The 27,029-nt window shown below is 44.4% G+C and overlaps 1 protein-coding gene across 1 annotated transcript in view; it reads right to left on the minus strand.

Moving 5' to 3' along the window:
* The window catches only part of LOC139546485 (anosmin-1-like), a 74,219-nt gene that overhangs the window by 23,496 nt on the left and 23,694 nt on the right, over positions 1-27,029 (minus strand). The window contains exons 3-4 of the mRNA XM_071354911.1: positions 6,512-6,574; positions 5,635-5,857 (exon numbers count right to left, since the gene is read on the minus strand). Coding sequence (XP_071211012.1) covers positions 5,635-5,857; positions 6,512-6,574 — 286 coding nt within the window. The remainder of the gene's footprint in view (positions 1-5,634; positions 5,858-6,511; positions 6,575-27,029) is intronic.

Raw genomic sequence — 27,029 nt, forward strand, 5'->3', positions numbered from 1 at the left:
GAATTTTTACTAGGATTAAATGTCAGGAATTTTGAAAAACTGAGTTTAAATTTTTATTAAATTTTATTTTTTTTTACCTTTATTTAACTAGGCAAGTCAGTTAAGAACAAATTCTTATTTTCAATGACGGCCTGCCTTGTTCAGGGGCAGAACGACAGATTTTTACCTTGTCAGCTCAGGAATTCGATTTTGCAACCTTTCGGTTACTAGTCCAACGCTCTAACCACTAGGCTACCTGTCGCCCCAAAATGTATTTGGCTAAGGTTTTGGCTAAGGTGTATGTAAACTTCCGACTTCAACTGTACATTAGGCACACACACAGACACACATTACATTTGCCTCATTGTTCCTCACGTCAACCCATTCAAACGCTTTCAATGTGCAATAAATTTGATTTATTACGTGCGCGGTGAGGGGAAAGTGAGCGGCCAGGACAGATTAACTCTCTCCTGGAGGATTTATTTCAGCTGAGAGGTAGTGACGTATTGATAGAGCATGGGCTGAGTGGTAATGAGATGGAGATTGGAAACAACGTTCAGGAGTACAGAAAATCATTGAATAATTCCCACACCTCTCGATTAAAATCACCTGGCATTCTCACACACTTACCCAAGGACCTCTTCACTCCAACTGAGAGAGAGCACCTAGAGCTGCTCTGCATTCATGAAACGCATACAGTATAAACACAAACTCAAGGTTGTAAAGTACCAGCAAACAAAATGCTCACAATAGTGTTGAATTGCCTGTGCTGCATAAGCAGGCTGCTTCATCCTGTTACATCTCTACTGAGTCTTTTAGAGGCTTTTTAACGTGATTGATTGATGCTCATAAAAGGCTGGGTGGGAGATGGGCCCATTTGCCAGACACATATGGAGTCAGTCTTGTGTCTCGTAGATAGAGGCTCTACACAGAGGAAAATCTGTCTGCCATTGTTTTACAGCTCCAGCGTATGTGCGCGCGCGTCAATGACGAACGCACAATACCACAGCATTCCTCCTCCCCGTCTCATTTTCCCTCAGCCACACACACTCCTCATCCAACAACCCTCCACATGCAGCAAAGCGACCAATCCTAAACCCTCGCTCAGCTCTCCCCCCTACAAAGATTACCACTATGGGGCCTGGTCCCATCCAATAATCATACTCACAGGATTCATCCTTCAATGGCCACATACTTGGTCTGCCCCATCCAAAAAAACACAGCCATGACGTTTTCCCTGATGAACAGTGATGAAGAACTGAGCATCCATTCATGTCTCACGCATTCCAACAATAACTCTCCTGGATGCTCACGCACACACTGTCATAATGACCTGGCTAATTACAGGGGCCAAGGCAAAAGAGCACCAATCATTGTGGGAGGAACACAACACATCCAACAATACATTCTTCAAAAAGGTTAATGTAGTACAATGGCCTCCCATAACGTTTAAATACAGATGAGTGCTCAGTGTCATGCAACGGTTACCAGAGCCATTAATATACATGGTTATATACAGCTCTGGTGGTTAACAATGAAGATATGTTTCACATACATACATTAAATGACTGCATTTGTTTTGAAACACTGAGCAGCCACACCCCGTGGTGGTCAGGCACTGTTCACGCTCGTCTTGAAGTGGTGTGGAGCTGTGAACAGCTGGGGAGGGTGAGGATCAAGCAACAACAGCTTCTCCAGAGGGAGATAGATCATAAGTAAAGACTGACAGATGTACATGAGGACACGGTTTGAGAACAAGACATGCTTTTCCACACTGGTCTGTGGTCTCCATGTGATAGTAGAATCATCTATTACTAATGACGACCAAGCCATCACGACAGTGAGAGAGCCTGCTGAACACTTGAACTGGACTGACAACCTACTCTGATTCTCCGCACCTTAGCACTCATCACAACTGATGCTACCAGACTCTTATTATACTGCTCAGCTTATACACTGCCCCCCATCCCCATGTAAATATTTGACTATAAACTGTGCCTTCCTGTATTATACTTATACTGCTAAAATGTTTATTATATTCTACTGAGCCATTTACTTTATGTTCGTATTATTATATTTTATTGTTGTTGCATTGTCGAGAAGGAACGTGGAGGTAAGAATTTCCTTGGACAATGTATATCATGCGTATCCTGTACATACGACCAATAAAACTTGAGAGAGAGAGTGCGCATGAGAGAGAGCGAAAGAGAGAGAAAAGAGGGAGGGAGAAGAGGTGACTAAAGAGAGATAAGAGCATCTGCCTCTGTGCGCTATATAGGAGGTTCTCGCTAGCCTCCCACTAAATAAGAGCCTCTTAGAAGAGAAAACAAGAATCAGCAGGATAGTCATACATACCGTACATTCATTAAGAAATAATGAGGCATTCTCGTGATTAGAGTTCCCTATAAAATCTCAAACCCTGAAAACTCTCAAATTTTGCACCACAGTGAAATGGCGATGTTCCATATGCTCACAACATATCTTATTCAGGACTCCACATTGCCAGTACAGCTTTGAAAACAGAAGGAGTTTCAAACTAGTGAATAGTAAGTAATATCGCTGAGTTTTGATGTAAAGACAACAGCTCTATATGGTAGATATGGGATAGGGCCCAGTAGGGTCTTCAGGAGACATAGCACTTAGAAAAAGATCTGCTTCCTACAGTGCACCCTTCCTCAGTCAGGGACACCACACACACACACTCCTTGTCGACCTTCACCGGAGCGTGCATGCACACACCACACACATCTGAGAGCGATCTCCATGGGGGAAGCGCTCCATTTGTGCACATACAGAAACAATTACTCTCCACACCGTGAGCACATAATTACACATTCAACACTGGAGATCAGGATTGGAATTTAATCCAGACTTAAACCAGACAGCTAATTAAAGCGTGCAAATCTGATCCCAATACAAAAATCAACCATAGGCTACAGTAAGTGTTTGGATTAGCAGGATAGTCAACTGTTTGGTTCTATACGTTTGTCTGTGATTTATGGTGAATGTTTTTAATTGAGGACAGTATATTCCTGCATTAAACTCAAGAATAAATCTCCTTTCATCTTTCTCCATCTACAAAGGCTGTGCAACAACTGGCCATGACACTGCCATTGATTCTTAGAATATAGGAATAGTATTAATGCACGCTTCAACACACACATATGCTCCACCCCCCTCACACACATCTGTGTGTGCACTTCAAAAGTAATCCCAACTCTGTCACTGCAGTGCTTCAAAGACTTAAAGAAAGAAGCAGCCAGAAAGAAGCAGCCAGGCTCCCCATTTCCACTGAGGCCAGTTCCATTCCTCCTGCCTTATTATGGCCCAAGGCTGTCAGCAGCCAGAGAGGCGGTGGGCTGCTGATATAACATACAACTGAAGAAGATGCAGCTTCCATCTCTCGTCACAGAGGCACAGAGTCTCGCTCTTACCCAATGGGCTACGAGCTCTCACAACATCCAGACACCTCAGGCTGTGCCATTAAACAGTTTTACTGGAGTGGAGTGCTCCCTTTCGCTCTGTGCATCTGTGAGCCTGAAGCTGATTTGGAACAATTTCACACACTGGATGTATCATAAAATATGTACAGAATGTTGGGATTGCGTTGAGAAAGAGAAACTCACAGGAAATATTTGAAATGACTCAAAATTCAAATGTATGGTTCACTGCATAGCTAATTGGAGTTTGCAGCACTACTCGTGAAACTAGTAATTTATACAAACTAGAAGCTCAAGTTTTATAAGTCGTATATACAGGATACACATGGTATACACCATCCAACGAAATGCTTACTTACAGGTTCCTTCTAAACAATAAGAAATAATGAAAGATAATAATACAAAGAGTAAATGGCAGTAGAATAGAATATATATTTTAGCATACGTATAATACAGGAAGACAATTTATAGTCCAATATCTACATGTGTTTTGGGGATGGGGGAATTGGGGAGGCAAGTGTTAAAATTGTGCAGTATTTAGCCATAATAATGAGCCTGGTAGCATGTGATGTGACGTATGTTTATAGCATGAATGAGTGAGTGTGTGCGCGTGCGTGCGGATGTGAATGTGAATGAGTGCAGGTGTGCTAAGGTGTGGAGAATCAGAGCAGGTGGTCAGTGTAGTTAACGTTTTCAGCAGTCTCTGAGCCTGTTGGTATCAGACCTCATGCTCCGATACCGTTAGCCCGGCCGTAAGGGAGAGAACAGCTTGTGGCTGGGGTGTGTGGGGTCCTTGATGCTGCAGGCCTTCCTCAGGCACCGTTTTGAGTAGATGTCCTGGATGGGTGGGAGCACTGTCCCAGTGATGTACTGGGCCGTCTTCGCCACCCGCTGGAGGGCCTTGCGGTTGTGGACAGAGCAATTCCCATACCAGGTCGTGATGCAACCGGTCAGTACACTGACTGGAGTATTTGGAGAGGACGCGAGGTGGTAGACCCGAGAGTTAGTGTGAAGGAGGTGTTGTTGCCAATCCTCACAGCCTGTGCTCTGCCCATCAGGAAGTCCAGGGTCCAGTTGCAGAGGCTGGTGTCCAGACCCAGGGCTCTGAGCTTGGAGGGAACACTAGTGTTGAATACTGAACTGTAGTCAATGAACAGCATTCTCACATAGCTGTTCCTCTTGTCCAGATGTGTTACGGCCATGTGAATAGTGATGGAAATGGATTCTTCAGTGGATCTGTTGGAGAGGTAGGCAAATTTGAGTGGGTACAGGGTGCCTGGGATACTGGCCTTGATATGGGCCATGACCAGCCTATCGAAGCACTTCATGATGACCTGGGTGAGTGTGACAGGGCTATAGTCATTTGGGAATGTCACCTTGTTTCTCTTGGGCACTGGGATGATGGTGGTCTCCTTGAAGCAGGTGGGGACTACAGCCTGGGACAGAGACAGGTTGAAGATGTCAGAGAAGACGCTCGCCAGCTGGTCAGAACACACTGAGGACGCTGCCATGGATGCCATCTGGGCCAGCGGCTTTGTGAGTATTCACTCGAGAGTTTAACACGTCAGCCTCGGAGAGCGAAAGCACCTGGTCGTCTGGAGCAGAAAGTCTTCCTGGATGGCTCGGTTTTGTCTGCCTTGAAGCGAGCATAGAATGTGTTAAGCTCATCTGGGAGGGGGGCTTCGTGGGCACCACAGCTAGATTTGCCTTTGTAGTCCGCGATAGCCTGTATTCCTGCCTAATGGGTCGTGAGTCTGAGTTGTCCGACATCAATTCAAGTTTAAGCCGGAATCCTTAAATGGTGAAACTGCCATGTCTGTTTGCGATATAACAACAAAGTTACTGCAATCAACGAGTTACTGCAATCAGGTTGACACATAGACATCATTGCACGTGTGATAGAACAGAAGAATATGGATTGCAATTGTTTTTTTACCACGTTTGGCGACACGCCTCACCACCGCTTAGTTAACAAAACAAAAACAATAACAATAGCCGTGGGGCAGACAGTGGTGCTGTTCTCCCTACTGCGGATTCAATCTGTAATAATAACAGAATACTATTTATCAATAGTATTTATCAATATATAAGGACAAAAGGAAGGAGCAGAAAGCTCCTAGTGCATTTTAATAGTCCTGTACAGTATCTAGATTCGGTGTTGTACCCAGTGGATGTTATACTGCACATGTACATGTCATGATGTGTGTCATTGTACCTTTGTAGAGGTTCTTGGGGTTTTGACAGGTGTGTCCGCAGCCATTGGTGCAGCACTTCTTGACAGCGGAACACTCTCCATCCTCCTCGCAGCTCTCCACACAGGCTGCAGCGAAACCACTGGCCTTATCAGGAGCCGGGCAGTCCCCCTGCTTCACCCCCTCCACAGACTTCAGGAACTCACAGCTAGTCAGACACTCATAGTGCTTCTTGGGAAAGAGAGTCTGAAGGGTAGAGGGGGACGAGGTGGTAGGAGGAAGAGAGGGAGGAGAGGGGCAAGAGGAGTAGGCAGACAGGAGGAAAGGCATAGGAAAAACATCTATGTTAGATGACTTGTAGCGACAGTGTGCCAAGCTTCCAGGCCTTCATTAATAAGATCACTTTATTGGTCAATTGCACACAAGGTCCAACCGAAATGTTACTTCCGATTTTAACCCAGCCCCTCAAAGACGCATACATACAAAGATTTGAGAGAGATGCGGGGGGATGCCACACAAGGTGGCTGGGAAGCTGTTGTTGTGGGGGGGTTAAGTGCCAACCCCGAGCCAACCTGGTGAAAATTCTGTCGATGTGCCCTTGAGCAAGGCACTTAACCCTAGTTTCTCCTGTAAGTCACTCTGGATAAGGGCGTCTGCTAAATGACTAAAATGTCTAACAGGCAGGTCAGTGAACTAACAGGGATTGTCCTGTTTACATTGGAACTGATGACTCATTTGAGTGGTGAGTAAGTTAAACAGCTTTGATTCAATCTAACAGAGTGCCATTACATTACAGTAGAGAGAAAAGAGTCTCCACTTCACTTGACGCTCTTCATTCCCTCAGACTTTCCCCACTCTGGAGGGAGCACTCAATCTCAGAGTCAGAGATGACATACGTACCTCGCATAAGTCCTGGCACTGGTTTTCCTTCAGGTCCCAGGATTCCTTGCAGGGCTCAAGGCACTGTGAAAGGGAGAAGGAAGGGTGTCAGTGCTTGAAAGAGACAGCCACATCAAAGAACTGTGTGTGTGAGGGAGGGTCTCTCACTCAATTCAATTTAAATTCAAAGGGGCTTTATTGGCATGGGAAATACAGTATATATACACACATTGCCAAAGCAAGTGAAATAAACAAACAAAAGTGAGAAGAAACAAATTCAACAAAATCAAAAAACTATTAGAAAATTAACAGTAAAACTGAAAGTTTAAATATTAGACATTTCAAGTGTTATATTAATCAAATTTTAGTCACATGCACCGAATACAACAGGTGCAGACCTTGCAGTGAAATGCTTACTTATGAGCCCCTAACCAACAATGCAGTATAATAAAAAAAAAAATAAGGATAAGAAATTAAAGTAACAAGTAATTAAAGAGCAGTAAAATAACAACAGGGGGGTATCGGTGCAGAGTCAGTGTGCGGGGGCACCGGTTAGTTGATGTAATACGTACATTTAGGTAGAGTTATTAAAGTGACTATGCATAGATGATAACAGAGTAGCAGTGGTAGCAATGCAAATAATCTGGGTAGCCATTTGATTAGGTGTTCAGGAGTCTTATGGCTTGGGGGTAGAAGCTGTTAAGAAGCCTCTTGGACCTAGAATTGGTTCTCCGGTACCGCTTGTCGTCCGGTTGCAGAGGGAACAGTCTATGACTAGGGTGGCTGACAATTTTTAGGGCCTCTGACACCGCCTGGTATAGAGGTCCTGGATGGCAGGAAGCTTGGCCCCAGTAATGTACTGGGCCGTTCACACAACCCTTTGTAGTGCCTTGCGGTCGTAGGCCAAGCAGTTGCCATACCAGGCAGTGATGCAATCAGTCAGGATGCTCTCGATGGTGCAGCTGTAGAAACTTTTGAGGATCTGAGGATCCATGCTAAATATTTTCAGTCTCTTGAGGAGGAACAGGCTTTGTTGTGCTCTCGTCACGACTGTCTTGGTGTGTTTGGACCATGTTAGTTTGTTGGTGATGTGGACACCAAGGAACTTGAAGCTCTCAACCTGCTCCACTGCAGCCCTGTCGATGAGAATGGGAGCGTGCTCTGTCCACCTTTTCCTGTAGTCCACAATCATCTCCTTTATCTTGATCATGTTGAGGGATAGGTTGTTATTCTGGCACCACACGGCCAGGTCTGACCACCTCCCTATAGGCTGATTCGTTGATCAGGCCTACCACTGTTGTGTCATCGGCAAACTTAACGATGGTGTTGAAGGAGTGCCTGGCCGTGCAGTCATGAGTGAACAGGGAGTACAGGAGGGGACTGAGCACGCACCCCTGAGGGGGCCCCGTGTTGAGGATCAGCGTGGCGGATATGTTGTTCCCTACGCTTACCACCTGGGGGTGGCCCGTCAGGAAGTCCAGGATCAAGTTGCAGAGGGAGGTGTTTAGTCCAAGGGTCATTAGCTTAGTGATGAGCTTTGAGGGCACTATGGTGTTGAACGCTGAGCTGTAGTCAATGAATAGCATCCTCACATACAGTTGAAGTCGGAAGTTTACATACACCTTCACAAAATACATTTAAACTCAGTTTTTCACAACTTCTGACATTTAATCCTAGCAAAAAATCCCAGTTTTAGGTCCATTAGGATCACCACTTTATTTTAAGAACGTGAAATGTCAGAATAATAGTAGAGAGAATTATTTATTTCATTCATCACATTCCCAGTGGGTCAGAAGTTTACATACACTCAATTAGTATTTGGTAGCATTGCCTTTAAATTGTTTCAATTGGGTCGCCTTCCACAAGCTTCCCACAGTAAGTTGGGTGAATTTTGGCCCATTCCTCCTGACAGAGCTTGTGTAACTGAGTCAGGTTTGTAGGCCTCCTTGCTCACACACGCTTTTTCAGTTCTGCCCACACATTTTCTATGGGATTGGGGTCAGGGCTTTGCGATGACCACTTCAATACCTTGACTTTGTTGTCCTTAAGCCATTTTAACACAACTTTGCTTGCAAGTCAGGTCATTGTCCATTTGGAAGACCCATTTGCAACCAAGCTTCAACTTCCTGACTGATGTCTTGAGATGTTGCTCAATATATCCACATAATTTTCTTCCCTCATGATGCCATCTATTTTGTGAAGTGCACCAGTCCCTCCTGCAGCAAAGCACCTCCACAACATGATGCTGCCACCCCCATGTTTCACGTTTGGGATGGTGTTCTTTGGCTTACAAGCCTCTCCCTTAACCTCCAAACATAACGATGGTCATTATGGCCAAACAGTTCTATTTTTGTTGTTTCATCAGACCAGAGGACATTTCTCCAAAAAGTACAATCTTTGTCCCCATGTGCAGTTGTAAACCATATTCTGGCTTTTTTTATGGCGGTTTTGGAGCAGTGGCTTCTTCCTTGCTGAGCAGCCTTTCAGGTTATGTCGATATAGGACTCGTTTTACTGTGGATATAGATACTTTTGTACCCGTTTCTCCAGCAGCTTCACAAGGTCCTTTGCTGTAGTTCTGGGAATGATTTGCACTTTTCGCACCAAAGTACGTTCATCTCTAGGAGACAGAACGCGTCTCCTTCCAGAGCGGTATAACGGCTGCGTGGTCCCATGGTGTTTATACTTGCGTACTATTGTTTCTACAGATGAACGTGGTACCTTCAGGCGTTTGAAAATTCCTCCCAAGGATGAACCAGACTTGTGGAGATCCAGAATTTTTTTCTGGGGTCTTGGCCGATTTCTTTAGATTTTCCCATGATGTCAAGCAAAGAGCACTGAGTTTGAAGGTAGGCCTTGAAATACATCCACAGGTACACCTCCAATGGACTCAAATGATGTCAATTAGCCTATCAGAAGCTTCTAAAGCCATGACATCATTTTCTGGAAGTTTCCAAGCTGTTTAAAGGCACAGGCAAATTTTCTACAGATGTAGAAGACACTTGCCAGTTGGTCAATGTATGTAAACTTCTGACCCACTGGAATTGTGATACAGTGAATTAGAAGTGAAATAATCTGTCTATTAAACAATTTTTGGAAAAATGACTTATGCACACAGTAGATGTCCTAACCGACTTGCCAAAAGTATCGTTCGTTAACAAGACATTTGTGGAGAGGTTGAAAAACGAGTTAATGACCTGAGTCTATGTAAACTTCCGACTTCAAATTATAGGTGTTCCTTTTGTCCAGATGGGAATGTGCAGTATGGAGTGCAATAGAGATTGCATCATCTGTAAATCTGTTAGGGCGGTATGCAAATGGCAGTTTCTGGGATAATGTTTTGATGCCATTACCAGCTTTCGAAGCACTTCATGGCTACAGACGTGAGTACTACGGGTCGATAGTCATTTAGGCAGGTTACCTTAGTGTTCTTGGGCACAGGCACTATGGCAGTCTGCTTAAAACATGTTGGTATTACAGACTTGGACAGGGAGAGGAAGAAAATGTCAGTGAAGACACTTGCCAGTTGGTCAGCGCATGCTCGCAGTACACATCCTGGTAATCCGTCTGGCCCTGCGGCCTTGTGAATGTTGACCTGTTTAAAGGTCTTACGCACATCGGCTGCGGAGAGCGTGATCACACAGTCTTCCAAAACGGCTGGTGCTCTCATGCATGTTAGTGTTATTATTCTCAAAGTGAGCATAGAAGTAGTTTAGCTCGTCTGGTAGGCTCGTGTCACTGGGCAGCTCTCGGCTGTGCTTCCCTTTGTAGTCTAATGTTTTGCAGGCCCTGCCACATCCGACGAGCGTCAGAGCCAGTGTAGTACGATTTGATCTTAGTCCTGTATTAACGCTTTGCCTGTTTGATGGTCCGTCGGAGGGCATAGCGGGATTTCTTATAAGCTTCCGGGTTAGAGTCCCGCTCCTTGAAATCGGCAGCTCTAGCCTTTAGTTCAGTGCGGATGTTTCCTGTAATCCATTGCTTCTGGTTGGGGCATGCATGTACGGTCACTGTGGGGACAGAGTCATCAATGCACTTATTGATGAAGCCAATGACTGATGTGGTGTACTCCTCAAAACCATCGGAGGAATCCCGGAACATATTCCAGTCTGTGCTAGCAAAACAGTCCTGTAGCTTAGCATCTGCTTCCTCTGACTACTTTTTTATTGATCTAGTCACTTGTGCTCCCTGCTTTCATTTTTGCTTTTAAGCAGGAATCAGGAGGATAGAATTATGGTCAGATTTTCCAAATGGGGAGAGAGGGAGAGCTTTGTATGCATCTCAGTGTGTGGAGTAAAGGTGGACCAGAGTTTTTTCCCCCGCTAGTCACACATTTAACATGCTGATAGAAATTTGGTAAAACGGTTTTCAGTTTCCCTGCATTAAAGTCCCCGGCTACTAGGAGCGCCACCTCTGGGTGAGTGTTTTCTTGTTTGCTTATGATGGAATACAGAAAATTCTATGCTGTCTTAGTGCCAGCCTCTGACTGTGGTGGTATGTAAACAGCTACGAAAAATACAGATTAATATTCTCTAGGTATGTAGTGTGGTCTACAGTTTATCATGAGATACTCTACCTCAGGGAGCAATAGTTCGAGACTTTCTTAGATATTGTGCACCAGCTGCTTTTTACAAAAATACATAGTCCGCCGCCCCTGGTCTTACCAGACACTGCTGTTCTAGCCTGCCGGTGCAGCATATAACCAGCCAGCTGTATGTTGACAGTGTCACCGTTCAGCCACGTCTCCGTGGAGCTTAAGATATTACAGTTTTGAATGTCCCGTTGGTAGTTTAATCTTCCGAGTAGGGCATCTATTTTATCGTCCAAAGATTGCACGTTTGCTAACAGAATGGAAGGAAGTGAGGGTTTATTGGATCGCCTACGATGTCTCACAAGGTAGCCCGCCCTCCGGACCCTTTTTCTCCACCTCACCTTCACACAAATCATGGGGATCTGGGCCTGTTACCGAGAAAGCAGTATATCGTTCGCGTCGGCCTCGTTAAAAGGACAACAAAGTATTCTGCCAGTCTGTGGAGAGTAATCACAGTCCTGATGTCCAAAAGTTATTTTCGGTCATAAGAGACAGTAGCAGCAACATTATGTAAAAAATAAGTTTAAAAAATAAGTTGCAAATAAAACAAAAAATCACAATTGGTTGGGGGCACGTAAAATGTCTGCCTTCTTCTCCAGCGCCATCTAATGCAAGCAGCTATTATCAGCTATGTACAATAGTTTTAGCATTGTGCAATTAGTTGTAGTACAAATATTAGGGGAAGATACATTAACAGATAAATATTGGGTGGTATTTTACAATGTTGTTTGTGTTCCACTGGTTGCCCTTTTCTCATGGTAACAGGCCAAATATTTTGCTGCTGGCAAACATGTCTCTAATGTTGTCATACATTTGGCAGGAGGTTAGGAAGTGCAGCTCAAGTTCCACCTCATTTTGTGGACAGTGGGCGCAATCATGTCTTCTCTTAAGCACCAGGTCTGCCTGTGGCGACCTCTCTCAATAGCATGGCTATGCTCAGAGTCTGTACATAGTCAAGTATTTCTTAATTTTGAGTCAATCACAGTGGTCAGGTATTCTGCAACTGTACTCAGTTTAGGGCCAGAGAGCATTCCAATATGTTCTGTTTTTTGGATGATTCTTTCCAGTTTCAAATAGTTAATCTTTTTTTACTTTCTCATAATTTGGTTGGGTCCAATTTCATTGCTGCCCTGGAGCTCTGTTTGTGAACAGAGCCACAGAACCAGCTGGCTAAGGTGACTCTTCTCTAGGTTCATCTCTCTGTAGGTGAGGGCTTTGTGGTGGAATGTGCTTCACTTCCTTTTAGGTGGTTGTAGAATTTAATAGCTCTTTTCTGAATTTTGATAACTAGCGGGTATAGTACCAATTATGCATCTCATCCGAAATGTACATTAAACATTAAAATATTATATTACTGGTAAATGTACAGTGTTGTAACAAAGTGCAAATAGTTGAATTCTCCCGAAGACTGCCAAGCACCTCCATCAGCCACTTCCATGGCACACACCGCAATCAGCGATCATACCTCTTTGTTGCAGATGCCCCACATACCTTCTGAGATCAACAATTTTCTACAAAAGGAGGTAACAGGCCAAGGTCCAAGGGGGATTTGTTTCTGAATAGAACAAAGAACACAAAGTTGTCGTGACTCCCAAAATCCATTCAATAGCTGGGATATTTTGTCTGGCTCTTCTGCCCTTGACAAATTCCTTTAAAAAAAAAAATGCATCAGCATAACCCCCCTCAACCACCCTCTTCCCCCCTTCCACCTCATGTCTGGACCTGATACAGTTTGGCGCTGGCACCAATGCTTTCCCTCGCTCTGAACCTCGACCAGTCGTACACATATAGCATGGTAAATAGATGATACACACCCAGTTAAAATGTTCTTGGGATTCCCTTTTCAAACACGTGGAATTTATTTACTGGATGTTCGGCACAGGCATGGGGTCAAAGAGCAGCCTAGTTGTGACTGCAGTGCAAGTTGTTTAGCCCAACATATCAGATGAGGAATTGAAAATGAAAATACACCAATAACGGTCAGACTCCAATCGCTGTAAATACAACAGCTTGCCCTCCACAAATCAAACTCAATAAGGCTAAATGTAATAAAACATGAAAGTTCATGCATGTCCAAGGGAATCAGGCATCAGATGCCACCGCAGAAAAGGGGCATGAGTTCAGAACCTCAGGTAGGATAAAGGGGCTGGAGGTTGATGTGTTCCTGGTGCTGCTAGTTGGCTGCAACAGAACCAGTGGTACTGGCAGAGCCCGTAGGAGAGTCTCCCACAGAGGAACCACTGCTTCTGTGTAGCCACAGTGACGGGCCAAAACCACAGTGACCAGAGACCTGCCAGAGCTAGTCAGCTCCATTCAACTTAGACCCTCTGCACCAGCTCCAACAGAAACCCAGCAGCTAACTGTCAGACTCCACCACCGCATTCCTCGTATGGGAAAGTCCAATATCTTGGTCGGCAGGGGGGAATCATATTTGATAAACGAGATGGAGACCTTCTGTGAAAGGAGAAATGAGAGCTAATGAGTGTTCGTGAGGTGAACTCGTGGCCAAAGACTTCTGGATGTCTCGCTTCAGTCTCAAAAACCATTAGATACAGTATATTAGTCAGTCAGAGGATAAAGTACAGTATTTGTCCATGTTTCACTGACGCAGAGACGAGCGTATAATAATCTCTTAAAATGCACCGTTGATGTAAGAAATGACTCATCTCAGTCAGGGAGCTGAATCTGTGTTTATGAGTTTTGAATTAGCTCATTAGCAGCATCTGTCATTATACCATTTCCAGTGAAAAGTTTATTTGCTTTTTATGGAGTGCGTAAACCTGGCTTCTGGGAGGAACATGGAGCAATCAGGGCCCTGCGCTCAGCTCACCTGCCAGTTCTCAATTACACACTGTGGTCTCTCAGAACTCTGGTTTGGTCTCTCCTGAGTGGGGTTGGAGGAACACTGTCTGGACACTCAAGTGTTGAGGAGTGAGAGAAAGCGGATAGAGGCGGGAGACAGTTACATTTTTCTTCAGTTGCTTCAACCTCCCCTAAAACCAAGTACAGTATTGACTGTATGTGATGAGCACAAGTTCAGAATGAACCCCTCGAGACTCAAAAGAAACCACAGGGGGGAAAACAGGAAATAACTTTCAAGAAAACTTCAAGTGCATTAGAGCAATAGTTTTACATACAATAACATACTCATTCATAATAAAATGCATGTTTACATAATCCTACTGAAGTGTCTTTCAAAACCGCATATGTCCTCACAAATGATAAGTTAAATGTGCTAATTTAAGCCTAACACATTTCCAGTTGCAGTAAAGTATAGTAGGCTTCCTGGGTAGAAGTAGCACTAACGACCAGCCTATCTAGCCTAAAGGAACCTCAGCCAGCAGACAAAGCACATGCCAAAGCCCTAAAATCCCCTCTACAAATCACTTAACATACACACGTAAGCCGTGGGATCAAGCCAATTTTCCCATTAAAAGATCATGTGTGCATGGGAATAAATGCATTCCATTGGTTGAAGAAAGGCTCAGGTCCCTGTATGGTTCATCACAATTGGATATAAACTCAGCAAAAAAAGAAACGTCCTCTCACTGTCAACTGGGTTTATTTTCAGCAAACTTAACATATGGTCATACAAATGTTTACACAACAAGATTCAACAGACATACACCAAACAAGTTCAGCAGACATGTGAGTAACAGATATGGAATAATGTGTCCCTGAACAAAGGGGGGGGGGGGTCAAAATCAAAAGTAACAGTCAGTATCTGGTGTGGCCTCCAACTGCATTAAGTACTGCAGTGCATCTCATGGACTGGACCAGATTTGCCAGTTCTTGCTGTGAGATGTTACTCTTCCACAAAGGTACCTGCAAGTTCCCAGACATTTGTGTGGGGAATGGCCCTAGCACTCACCCTCTGGTCCAACAGGTCCCAGACGTGCTCAATGGGATTGAAATCCGGGCTCTTCACTGGCCATGGCAGAACACTGACATTCCTGTCTTGCAGGAAATCACAAGCAGTATGGCTGGTGGCATTGTCATGCTGGAGGGTCATGTCAGGATGAGCCTGCAGGAAGGGTACCACATGAGGGAGGAGGATGTCTTCCCTGAAACGCACAGCGTTGAGATTGCCTGCAATTACAACAAATTCAGTCCGATGATGCTGTGACACACCGCCCCAGACCATGACGGACCCTCCACCTCCAAATCGATCCCGCTCCAGAGTACAGGCCTCAGTGTAACGCTCATTCCTTCGTCGATAAACGCAAATCCGACCATCACCCCTGGTGAGACAAAACCGCACACTTTTTGCAAGACCGGTCTGGTCCAGCAACGGTGAGTTTGTGCCCATAGGCGACGTTGTTGCCGGTGATGTCTGGTGAGAACCTGCCTTACAACAGGCCTACAAGCCCTCCGTCCAGCCTCTCAGCCTATTGCGGACAGACTGAGCACTGATGGAGGGATTGTGCATTCCTGGTGTAACTCAGGCAGTTGTTGTTGCCATCCTGTACCAGTCCCGCAGGTGTGATGTTCAGATGTACCGATCCTGTGCAGGTGTTGTTACACGTGGACTGCCACTGCGAGAACAATCAGCTGTCTGTCCTGTAGCGCTGTCTTAGGCGTCTCACAGTACGGACATTGCAATTTATTGCCCTGGCCACATCTGCAGTCCTCATGCCTCCTTGCAGCATGCCTAAGGCACATTCACGCAGATGAGCAGGGACCCTGGGCATCTTTTGGTGTTTTTCAGAGTGAGTAGAAAGGCATCTTTAGTGTCCTAAGTTTTCATAACTGTGACCTTAATTGCCTACCGTCTGTAAGCTGTTAGTGTCTTAACGACCGTTCCACAGGTGCATGTTCATTCATTCATTCATTATGGTTCATTGAACAAGCATGGGACGCAGTGTTTAAACCCTTTACAATGAAGATCTGTGAAGTTATTTGGATTTTTCCGAATTATCTTTGAAAAGACAGGGTCCTGAAAAAGGGCCGTTTCTTTTTTTGCTGAGTTTATATGTGAAGTGAAAATGGATTGAAACTTGCGTTTGAAATGCTTGCGTGTCAAGACAAGTGGAATTCAGATGGCATTCCATGCGCAAAAGATTACAACATAGATCCGACTGTGTGTGTTAGTGCATGTAGCTTATCACTTTCGACATTCGTCTCACAATAATTTTGTACAAAAATATATGTTTTCATACAATAAAAAAAAAAGTAAGAAAGGAAGTGCATTGCTAAGGATTTTACCTGTCTGACAATCTCTTTCTCTGAGGGAGTGGATATGTCATAAAATAATAAGTATTTGAGTTCCTCACTGTGAGAGCTCTCCCAGGTAACTGACAATCTGTCGGCGTTTCGACAGTCACACCCACAGAACTGACATTTTAGTAGGAGAGGGAGCGTGAGCCATGACAGATGTCTTGCCAAAGCAAATAGGAGACGCTCTGTATAATTACAAAAGGTGACTCATCAATCAAAAGACAACATGGAAGGGAAGGTGGCTAATTGTGCTGGTCATGTTGCATCTGTCTGGTTAACCTGGATGCCAGTCTTAGGCATCAGCTTCAACTCTAAGACTGGCATCCAGGCTAACATCTTTTGGAATAACAACGCAACATGAGATTGTTCTATGATGCGTTAACATATTTATATGCAAGTTTCTACACAAACAATATGGTGAATTGAACTGTTTTCACTCCCAGATGTGAACGAGCACATTGACTATCGGTAGAGGCTTGAGTTCCACCAGATTTCTTGGCTAGAGCAATGTATGAACAAAAGTGTTTGTGATCCCGACTCTCCCTTTGAGTCCTTATCATCCTCCCAGAACAGTGAGTGGTACAGTACATTCTGCATGGCGAAGTAGAGCCAGTCATGGCCCATCACTCCCAATTTCACGCTGTAGTAAAACACAGCAGTTGTTGCACTGGTGAGCCCTAAAAGGCTTTCTGTGGGGCCGATGTGAGAGTCAGGGACTGAATGGCTGCCAATGCCACAGCCCCGTCCTCACTTTGTTACAGAGTAGGGGGGTGGGGAATACTGCTTAGCTATGTGTGTGTGTGTGTGTGTGTGTGTGTGTGTGTGTGTGTGTGTGTGTGTGTGTGTGTGTGTGTGTGTGTGTGTGTGTGTGTGTGTGTGTGTGTGTGTGTGTGTGTGTGTGAATCCTAGAACTTCTACTTCCCCGGGCGGCTGGGCGCATGCTGGTTATCTTAGTCCATCGTAAAAAAAGGCTCACTTCCCAACGGGGACAGCTGGAACAACAAACTCTGAAAAATGTCTTGCATAAAATGTCACAGAAAGTGTTATGCTTCAGTTAATGAAACGTAAAACGCTACCAGTCGAGATTGCCGCAGGCTACACAACACACACTGTAGACATAATAAAAGGCAGGAACATCATTCATACTAACGTATTACATAGGAGACGTTTTCCCATACCGTCTGAGCATATTTGTACAATCATGGGCGGGTTTAGGAGAGATGTGTGTGGCTTTCCAACGACAAGCTATATGATTAATTCCTTCATTTCATAAACGTACTGTGATCCATAAAAATAAACATAATATTTCTACACGTGGATAACCAATATGATAGCTTTCCATCCATTCTTTCAACTATGAAGTTGACTATAATGTCACCTAGGCCCTATTAATACACAACAGGCCTCCCCAATCCATCGTATACGTTCCCCCCTATAAAGCAAAAGATGGTTGGAGCCAGGAGAAACTATCGATCGTGGCCCTGAAGTTCAATGTCAGCTTAGCGAGGTGAGTTGGTGGTGGGGGAGATATTTACGAGGCGTGTCTGGAGTCCCAGGGAGGTTGCAGCAGTAGGGACAAAACTCCTCTGGGAGAGGGCTATATGGAGGGATCTCTGTTGTTGATCACACACTGTAAATCTCACCTCCTATCGCAGATAAGTTATGACCCTTATCTGCTGCCCTGGCACTTTTCACACACATCACCAGACTCAATTACTCCAGCGCCACTCGCTTGCTAAGAGCCCAGCTCATATTTATCGACCCACACAGGAGCTACCTGGTTAAAGTTCTCGCTCTTTATCCCCGTCCTTTCCCTCCCTCCCGCCCGCCGTCTCAGAAGAGCTGCTTTGAGCACCATTACTCTTGATGTTTCTCCCGTCTTTCCTATGTTCCCCTTCATTCTTATTCATGGCAGAGGGCCCACTTCAAACTGCATAGAGATTTCAAAAAGTCAGCTTGATTTCCATCCAAATCCATATTCAAGTCAAGCGTTTTATTTCAACCCTGTCCTAGAAAACATTTTAAAAAGTGAATTTCATTACATATTTTAAATTAATGAATTTGTACATCTGGTGAGGAGTTGCCTTTCGGCTGATGCACACAGGGAGTATCAAAACAAGCATGAGGTCAACACATCAGAACAGTTTAAACATATTTCATCGAGTGTTGGGTCGTGAATAAGTAGAAAATCGTATGCTCTAAAGGCTTTCCAATAGGTCTTTGATTTGCCATTAACTTTCATAGGATTGTAAAAATGTTGACAATAAATCTGGGTGGAGTGACTATCGTGAGCTATTACACTATAAAGTTCAGTGTACCTTGAGTTCAGTAAACCGTCGACGTTCCTTCAGTGGACTGTGAGTAACATGAGGTGTGGGTGTGCATTAAGCTCTCAAGTTGTCTCTCTCTCTCTGTGTGTGCAGTAAACCAACACAGGTGTGTTTGGAAATTCAGTCAAGGCACGCTGCCACACTAGAGTGTGTGAGTGGATTAGGTATGTCAAGGTTGGAGGAGAAGGAGGCCGATTAACTGAAGTGCTCTAACTTGAAACTTGATTCTACACCCCCCCAGCACACACGCACAAACAAACGGACACACACGCATCCATGCACGTGTAGCACATGGGGATGTGTGAAACTTAAGCCTCGTTCACATTATCCATAAGCACTCCATTACGTTGCGCCAGATGTCATGCATTTCAAATGGGGACGTCCACAACGGAGTGGAATGGCCACGTCCGGACACATGCGTGTTAGTCACACTGGTCGCTGCTTCATGCACTGACTAACGAAAGGTAGGCCCCCAGTCACCTTCAGCATTCAAATGTTTGTAAAATGGCTGGAGCAATATTAGGCTTTATTAGTTGAGTGACAACCAACGTTAATTTGGTAGGTCATTGTCGATTTTATGTAAATTGTTCAAGTTCACCATCAGCAATAGTTTTGCTATGAACAGTCATGTACAGTGAGTGTACAAACATTAGGAACACCTTCCTAATATTGAGTTGCACCCCCTTTTGCCCTCACAACAGCCTTAATTCATCGAGGTATGGACTCTACAAGGTGTCGAAAGCATTTCACAGGGATGCTGGCCCATGTTGATTCCAACGCTTCTCACAGTTGTGTTAAGTTTTCTGGATGTCCTTTGGGTGGTGGACCATTCTTGATATACACTGGAAACTGTTGAGCGTGATAAACCCAAACCGGTGTGCCTGGCATTCAATTTAAATCTTGTTTGTCACAGGTTACAATGAAATGCTTACTAACAATCCCTTAACTCTTTCTTGAACTGCATTGTTGGTTAAGAAAATATTTACTAAATAAACGTAATAAAAAATGTGTAAAAAAGTAACAATAAAATAACAATAACGAGGATATATACAGGGGGTACCGGTACAATGTGTGAGGGTACAGGTTAGTTGAGGTAATTTGTACATGTAGGTATGGGTAAAGTGACTATGCATAGATAATAGAAAATGCGTAGCAACAGCGAAAAATGTAATGGAGTGGGGGGGGGGGGGGGGGGGGGGTGTAAATGTTAAACTCTGTAGAGAGCCTCCGTAGCGCCTTACGGTCAGATGCCGAGCAGTTGCCACGTGGTGATGCAACCGGTCAGGAAGCTCTCGATGGTGCAGCTGTAGAACTATTTGAGGATCTGGGGACCCATGCCTAATATTTTCAGTCTCCTGAGAGGGGAAAGGTTTTGTCGAGGCCTCTTCACGACTGTCTTGGTAATAATCAATAATTATGCTCTTTATTTAACCATCTTACATACAAAACTTTATTTGTTCATCAACAATTGTGAATAACTCACCACAGGTTAATGAAAATGGTGTGCTTGAAAGGATGCATATAACTCTGCAATGTTTATTTGTATTGGAGAGTGTATCAGTCTTAAATAAATTTCCATATACAATCGGTGCCTGTATTTAGTTTTCATGCTGGTGAGGGCCGAGAATCTACTCTCACATACGTAAGTGGTTGCAAAGGGCATTATTTTCTTAACAGTGCGATTTGCCAAGGCAGGATACTCTAAGCGCAGCCCAATCCAAAAATCTGGCAGTGGCTTCTGATTAAATTACATTTTCACAGAACCGCTTGTTGCAATTTCAATGAGGCTCTCTTGTTCAGATATCCGTAAGTGGACTGGAGGCAGGGCATGAAAGGGATAACGAATTGAATTGTTCGTGTCATCCGTTTTGGGAAAGTACCTGCGTAATTGCGCACCCAACTCACTCAGGTGCTTCGCTATATCACATTTGACATTGTCTGTAAGCTTGAGTTCATTTGCACACAAAAGAACCAAACAATGACGTGTGTGGTGTCCTTGTCAATGCAGGCAGAGAAGAGTTCTAACTTCTTAATCATAGCCTCAATTTTGTCCTAGACTCAGATCATTCAGGCGAGAAAAAACATCACGCAGATAGGCCAGTCGTGTGAGAAACTCATCATCATGCAAGCGGTCAGACAAGTGAAAATTATGGTCAGTAACAAAAACTTTAAGCTCGTCTCTCAATAAAACATTTTTTTTTTTTAAGTGTCAATACTTTGCCCCTTGAAAACCAGCGCACTTCAATATGTTGTCAATGCGTTACATGGTTGCTGCCCATATCATTGCATAGTGCAAAAAATATGAGAGTTCAGGGGCCTTGCTTTAACAAAGTTAACCATTTTCACTGTAGTGTCCAAAACATCTTTCAAGCTGTCAGGCATTCCCCTGCAAGCAAGAGCCTCTTGGTGGATGCTGCAGTGTACCCAAGTGGCTTCGGGAGCAACTGCATGCATGCGTATTACCACTCCACTATGTCTCCCTGTCATGGCTTTTGCACCATCAGTACAGATAGCAATACATCTTGACCACCAAAGTCCATTTGATGTCACAAAGCTGTACAGTACTTTAGAAATAGCCTCTCCTGTTGTCCTGGTTTCCAGAAGAGATGTCTTCCTTAATTGGCCCCTCATAAATGTAACGGACATATACCAGGAGCTGGGCCAGGCCCGCCACGTCTGTTGACTCATCTAGTTGTAACACATAGAATTCACTGGCTTGTATGCGAAGCAGTAATTGTTTCAAAACATCTCCTGCCGTGTCACTGATGCGCCTTGAAACAGTGTTGTTTGATGAAGACATTTTCTGTATAGTTTTTTGGGCCTTTTCCTCGAGCATTGTCCCAGTCATATCCGCGGCAGCAGGAATAATTAAGTCCTCCACAATAGTATGGGGCTTGCCTGTGTAACGGATGTGAAATGGCTAGATAGTTAGCGGTGGTGCGCGCTAATAGCCTTTCAATCGGTGACGTCACTTGCTCTGAGACCTAGAAGTAGTGGTTCCCCTTGCTCTGCAAGGGCCGCGGCTTTTGTGGAGCGATGGGTAACGACGTTTCGTGGGTGACTGTTGTTGATGTGTGCAGAGGGTCCCTGGTTCACGCCCGTGTTGGGGCGAGGGGACGGTCTAAAGTTATACTGCACCATCAGTACAGTACAGTGTTGACCCGGATCACTGGTTGCTGCGGAAAAGGAGGAGGTCGAAAGGGGGGTGAGTGTAACGGATGTGAAATGGCTAGCTAGTTAGCGGTGGTGCGAGCTAGCAGCCTTTCAGTCGGTTACATCACTTGATCTGAAACCTAGAAGTAGTGGTTCCCCTTGCTCTGCAAGGGCCGCGGCTTTTGTGTAACGACGCTTCGTGGGTGTCAGTTGTTGATGTGTGCAGAGGGTCCCTGGTTCGCGCCCAGGTCGGGGCGAGGGGACGGTCTAAAGTTATACTGTTACGCCTGTCCAAGCCACTCGGTAGCTCACCATATAAGACGCTTTTAGCTCCTTCTAATTAAATGGTATCTGTTGCTTTTATACATATCTTACTCTTTGAAAGTCATCTTAATTCTCACTCAAAAAACTCCCATGACTTGTTTTTTTCCGAAATGTCTGTGCAAGAGTGAAGGTTTCATTGAGTTGTGAGATTGTGCAAAAGTACTTATAAACACACTCTGGCTGGGGAAAGGCACTACTCCCAATATGTAAACCCCAAATCAAATGTAGTTCTCATCATATTTGCACCTCTTCATTGGTCTAACGTCCCCATCTGTTGTTCGGTGCTTTCCCGGGTAAGGGGGCAGTAGCTCTTCGGATGCATTAGATTCACAACTGTCAGTGTCCATAATAGCTGGGCTAACAACAAATGTAGAGTTACTAATGCTAGCATTGGATGTGCTCGTGGAAGCAGAACTTGTGTCGTCAAAAAGGTGCAGCACTGCTGGTAGTAGCAGTACTACAAGTCGAGCTGGTATGTGTCTCTATGGACGCGGGCCTTATGTTTTTAACCATTTATCAATTTTCAAGTAAACGGAATGAGCAGCAGCTACGTTTGGCTACATACGGACCGTTAGTGGAATTCTCGCGAGAGAGTAACGGTTAATGTGATTGGATGTTAATTATTTGACTAGGCTACCTGTATTTGACATTGTGTTGTTATTTCGCTGAATACTAGATGTTTTAATTTTATTTTTGGCAGTGAAACGAGGCTACTCAGGCGAGAGAAAAAAAACTCCCAAATATATAACCTCGTTGGAAAATATAAATGGACTGTTTGAAAATGTGAAGATAATTATATATTTTTTAAAATGTGGATCACATTTTTTTTTGGCGTACCCCCGACGGCATAGAGCGTACCCCAATTTAGACATATACAGTGGGGAGAACAAGTATTTGATACACTGCCGATTTTGCAGGTTTTCCTACTTACAAAGCATGTAGAGGTCTGTAATTTTTATCATAGGTACACTTCAACTATGAGAGACGGAATCTAAAACAAAAATCCAGAAAATCACATTGTATGATTTTTAAGTAATTAATTTGCATTTTATTGCATGACATAAGTATTTGATACATCAGAAAAGCAGAACTTAATATTTGGTACAGAAACCTTTGTTTGCAATTACAGAGATCATACGTTTCCTGTAGTTCTTGACTAGGTTTGCACACACTGCAGCAGGGATTTTGGCCCACTCCTCCCTACAGATCTTCTCCAGATCCTTCAGGTTTCGGGGCTGTCGCTGGGCAATACGGAGTTTCAGCTCCCTCCAAAGATTTTCTATTGGGTTCAGGTCTGGAGACTGGCTAGGCCACTCCAGGACCTTGAGATGCTTCTTACGGAGCCACTCCTTAGTTGCCATGGCTGTGTGCTTTGTGTCGTTGTCATGCTGGAAGACCCAGCCACGACCCATCTTCAATGCTCTTACTGAGGGAAGGAGGTTGTTGGCCAAGATCTCGCGATACATGGCCCCATCCATCCTCCCCTCAATACGGTGCAGTCGTCCTGTCCCCTTTGCAGAAAAGCATCCCCAAAGAATGATGTTTCCACCTCCATGCTTCACGGTTGGGATGGTGTTCTTGGGGTTGTACTCATACTTCTTCTTCCTCCAAACACGGCGAGTGGAGTTAGACCAAAAAGCTCTATTTTTGTCTCATCAGACCACATGACCTTCTCCCATTCCTCCTCTGGATCATCCAGATGGTCATTGGCAAACTTCAGACAGGCCTGGACATGCACTGGCTTAAGCAGGGGGACCTTGCGTGCGCTGCAGGATTTTAATCCATGACGGCGTAGTGTGTTACTAATGGTTTTCTTTGAGACTGTGGTCCCAGCTCTCTTCAGGTCATTGACCAGGTCCTGCCGTGTAGTTCTGGGCTGATCCCTCACCTTCCTCATGATCATTGATGCCCCACGAGGTGAAATCTTGCATGGAGCCCCAGACCGAGGGTGATTGACCGTCATCTTGAACTTCTTCCATTTTCTAATAATTGCGCCAACAGTTGTTTCCTTCTCACCAAGCTGCTTGCCTATTGTCCTGTAGCCCATCCCAGCCTTGTGCAGGTCTACAATTTTATCCCTGATGTCCTTACACAGCTCTCTGGTCTTGGCCATTGTGGAGAGGTTGGAATCTGTTTGATTGAGTGTGTGGACAGGTGTCTTTTATACAGGTAACGAGTTCAAACAGGTGCAGTTAATACAGGTAATGAGTGGAGAACAGGAGGGCTTCTTAAAGAAAAACTAACAGGTCTGTGAGAGCCGGAATTCTTACTGGTTGGTAGGTGATCAAATACTTATGTCATGCAATAAAATGCAAATTAATTATTTAAAAATCATACAATGTGATTTTCTGGATTTTTGTTTTAGATTCCGTCTCTCACAGTTGAAGTGTACCTATGATAAAAATTACAGACCTCTACATGCTTTGTAAGTAGGAAAACCTGCAAAATCGGCAGTGTATCAAATACTTGTTCTCCCCACTGTACATGCAAAGTTAAACGTATCGTTCCTGTATCGTAGCCCATGTATCTTTCCCTTGAGAGGGAAAGATGCACCTCCCTACTTTTATCTAGCTTTACGCATGCCACCGTCGGGAAGACGGTCACGTGTGCTAGCAACGCAGAGGTCCTGGGTTCGAAGCCTCGGTGTGAGCCAGATCAGGAGGAAACGGTACTCGCTAAGCAAGCAACGTGACATCCTTCACACACACAATTTAAGCTCTGGTTTGACTCAAGACGACGTATACTTCAAAAGGCATTCTCATTGGTTTGTGTTGGTTATGATATTTACCATGGATTACATGACTCATGTCACCATACGCCCTCTCATAGGTTCACAGCACAGCGTAAAGAACACAGACATGCCTCTTTCTATATGTCTGCCTCTTTCTATATGTCTGTCATATAACAGACTAGTGGAGAAAACAGTCTGGTTTCCATTCCCCTCTTCCTAGGGTTCATCAACTCCTTTCACAAGGCCCTTGGTTATTATCTCAGATTTGTTTCTAAAACTCATTTATCAACCACTTGACATCCGCCATTTGGTGTCAATCACCAAAGAAAAATATTCTGGGGAATATAACTTTCAATAAAGTCCCTGGTTTTTCAGAAATCCCGGTTGGATTTCTGTAAAACCAGGGAATTTATTGAAAGTTACCGGAATATTGCAACCCTAGTCATAAGCTGTCAAAGCATATAGCAATTAAATATTCCCCAGAATTTTTTTATAGCTCATGCATCAATATAATTAACAGGGTAATAACAATTATGAGCAGCAGGAATGCATGACAAGTCAACATACATTTGTTCTTTGACACAATTAAATATTACATTACATGCCAACTCTAAACGGCCTTGAAAGAGAAGTGGTTATAAAACTTTGTGAATACCATTATCCATCCAACGTTTTCAAAACAACATTGTGCTCTAATGTAGAAAACAGTCTAAATAAATAGAAACCCTTGAATGAGTAGGTGTGTGGAAACTTTTGACTGGTAATGTAGGTGTGCTTTTGTCCAGGAAGAAAAAAGGTCAGTGTGGAGTGCGACAGGTTTCTTCATCTGTGGATCTGTTGGGGCGGTTTGCGAATTGGAGAGGGTCTCGGGTTTCCGGGACGATGGTGTTTATGTGAGCCATGACCAGCATTTCAAAGCACTTCATGGCTGCCGACATGAGTGCTATGGGGCGATAGTCATTCATGCAGGTTACCTTCGCATCTTGGGCACAGGGACTATGGTGGTCTGCTTCAAACATGTAGGTATTACAGACTGTCAGGGAGAGGTTGAAAACCTTCCAGTTGGATCATGCATACTCTGAGTACAAGTCCTGGTAATCCATCTGGACCCCGAGGCTTTGTGAATGTTGACCTGTTTAAAGTCATCTGGAAACAGCTGGAGCTCTCATGCATGCTTCAGTGTTGCTTGCCTGGAAGCGAGCATAAAAAAGGCATTTAGCTCGTCTGGTAGGCTCGCGTCACTGGGTTGCTCACGGCTGGGTTACCCTTTGTAGTCCGTAAGAGTTTGCAAGCCCTGCCACATCCGACGAGCATCAGAGCCAGCGTAGTAGAATTCAATCTTAGTCCCGTATTGACGCTTTGCCTGTTTGATGGTTTGTCTAAGGGCATAGCGGGATTTCTTATAAATGTCCGGATTAGTGTCCCGCTCCTTGAAAGCGGCAGCGCTAGCCTTCAGCTTGGTGCGGATGTTGCCTGTAATCCATGGCTTCTGGTTGGGATATGTATGTGCGGTCACTGTGGGGACAATGTCGTCGATGCACTTATTGATGAAGACAGTGACTGAGCTGGTATACTCCTCAATGCCATTGGATGATTCCCGGAACATATTCCAGTCTGTGCTAGCAAAACAGTCCTGAAGTGTAGCATCCGCGTCATCTGACCACTTCCGTATTGAGCGAGTCACTGGTACTTCCTGATTTAGTATTTGCTTGTAAGCAGGAATCAGGAGGATAGAATTATGGTCAGATTTGCCAAATGGAGGGCCACTAGGAGTGCCGCTTCTGCATAAGCATTTTCTTGTTTGCTTATGACCTTATACAGCTCGTTGAGTGCGATCTTAGTGCCAGCATCGGTTTGTGGTGGTAAATAGAAGGCTACGAAAAATAGATGGTAGATAGTGGTCTACAGTTTATCATGAGGTACTCTACCTCAGGCGAACAATACCTCACGACCTCCTTAATATTAGACATCGCACACCAGCTGTTATTGACAAATAGACACACCCCCACCCCTCGTCTTACCAGACGTAGCTGTTCTGTCCGGCACGGCCAACTGAATATTATTTGTGTCATCGTTCAGTCACGACTCGGTGATAAGATATTACAGTTTAATGTCCCGTTGGTAGGATAGTTTTGAGCAGAGATCATCCAGTTCATTTCCCAGTGATTGCACATTGGCCAACAGAACAGATGAT

The sequence above is a fragment of the Salvelinus alpinus genome, chromosome 20, assembly GCF_045679555.1.
Source record: "Salvelinus alpinus chromosome 20, SLU_Salpinus.1, whole genome shotgun sequence".
NCBI classification, from domain to species: Eukaryota; Metazoa; Chordata; class Actinopteri; order Salmoniformes; family Salmonidae; genus Salvelinus; species Salvelinus alpinus.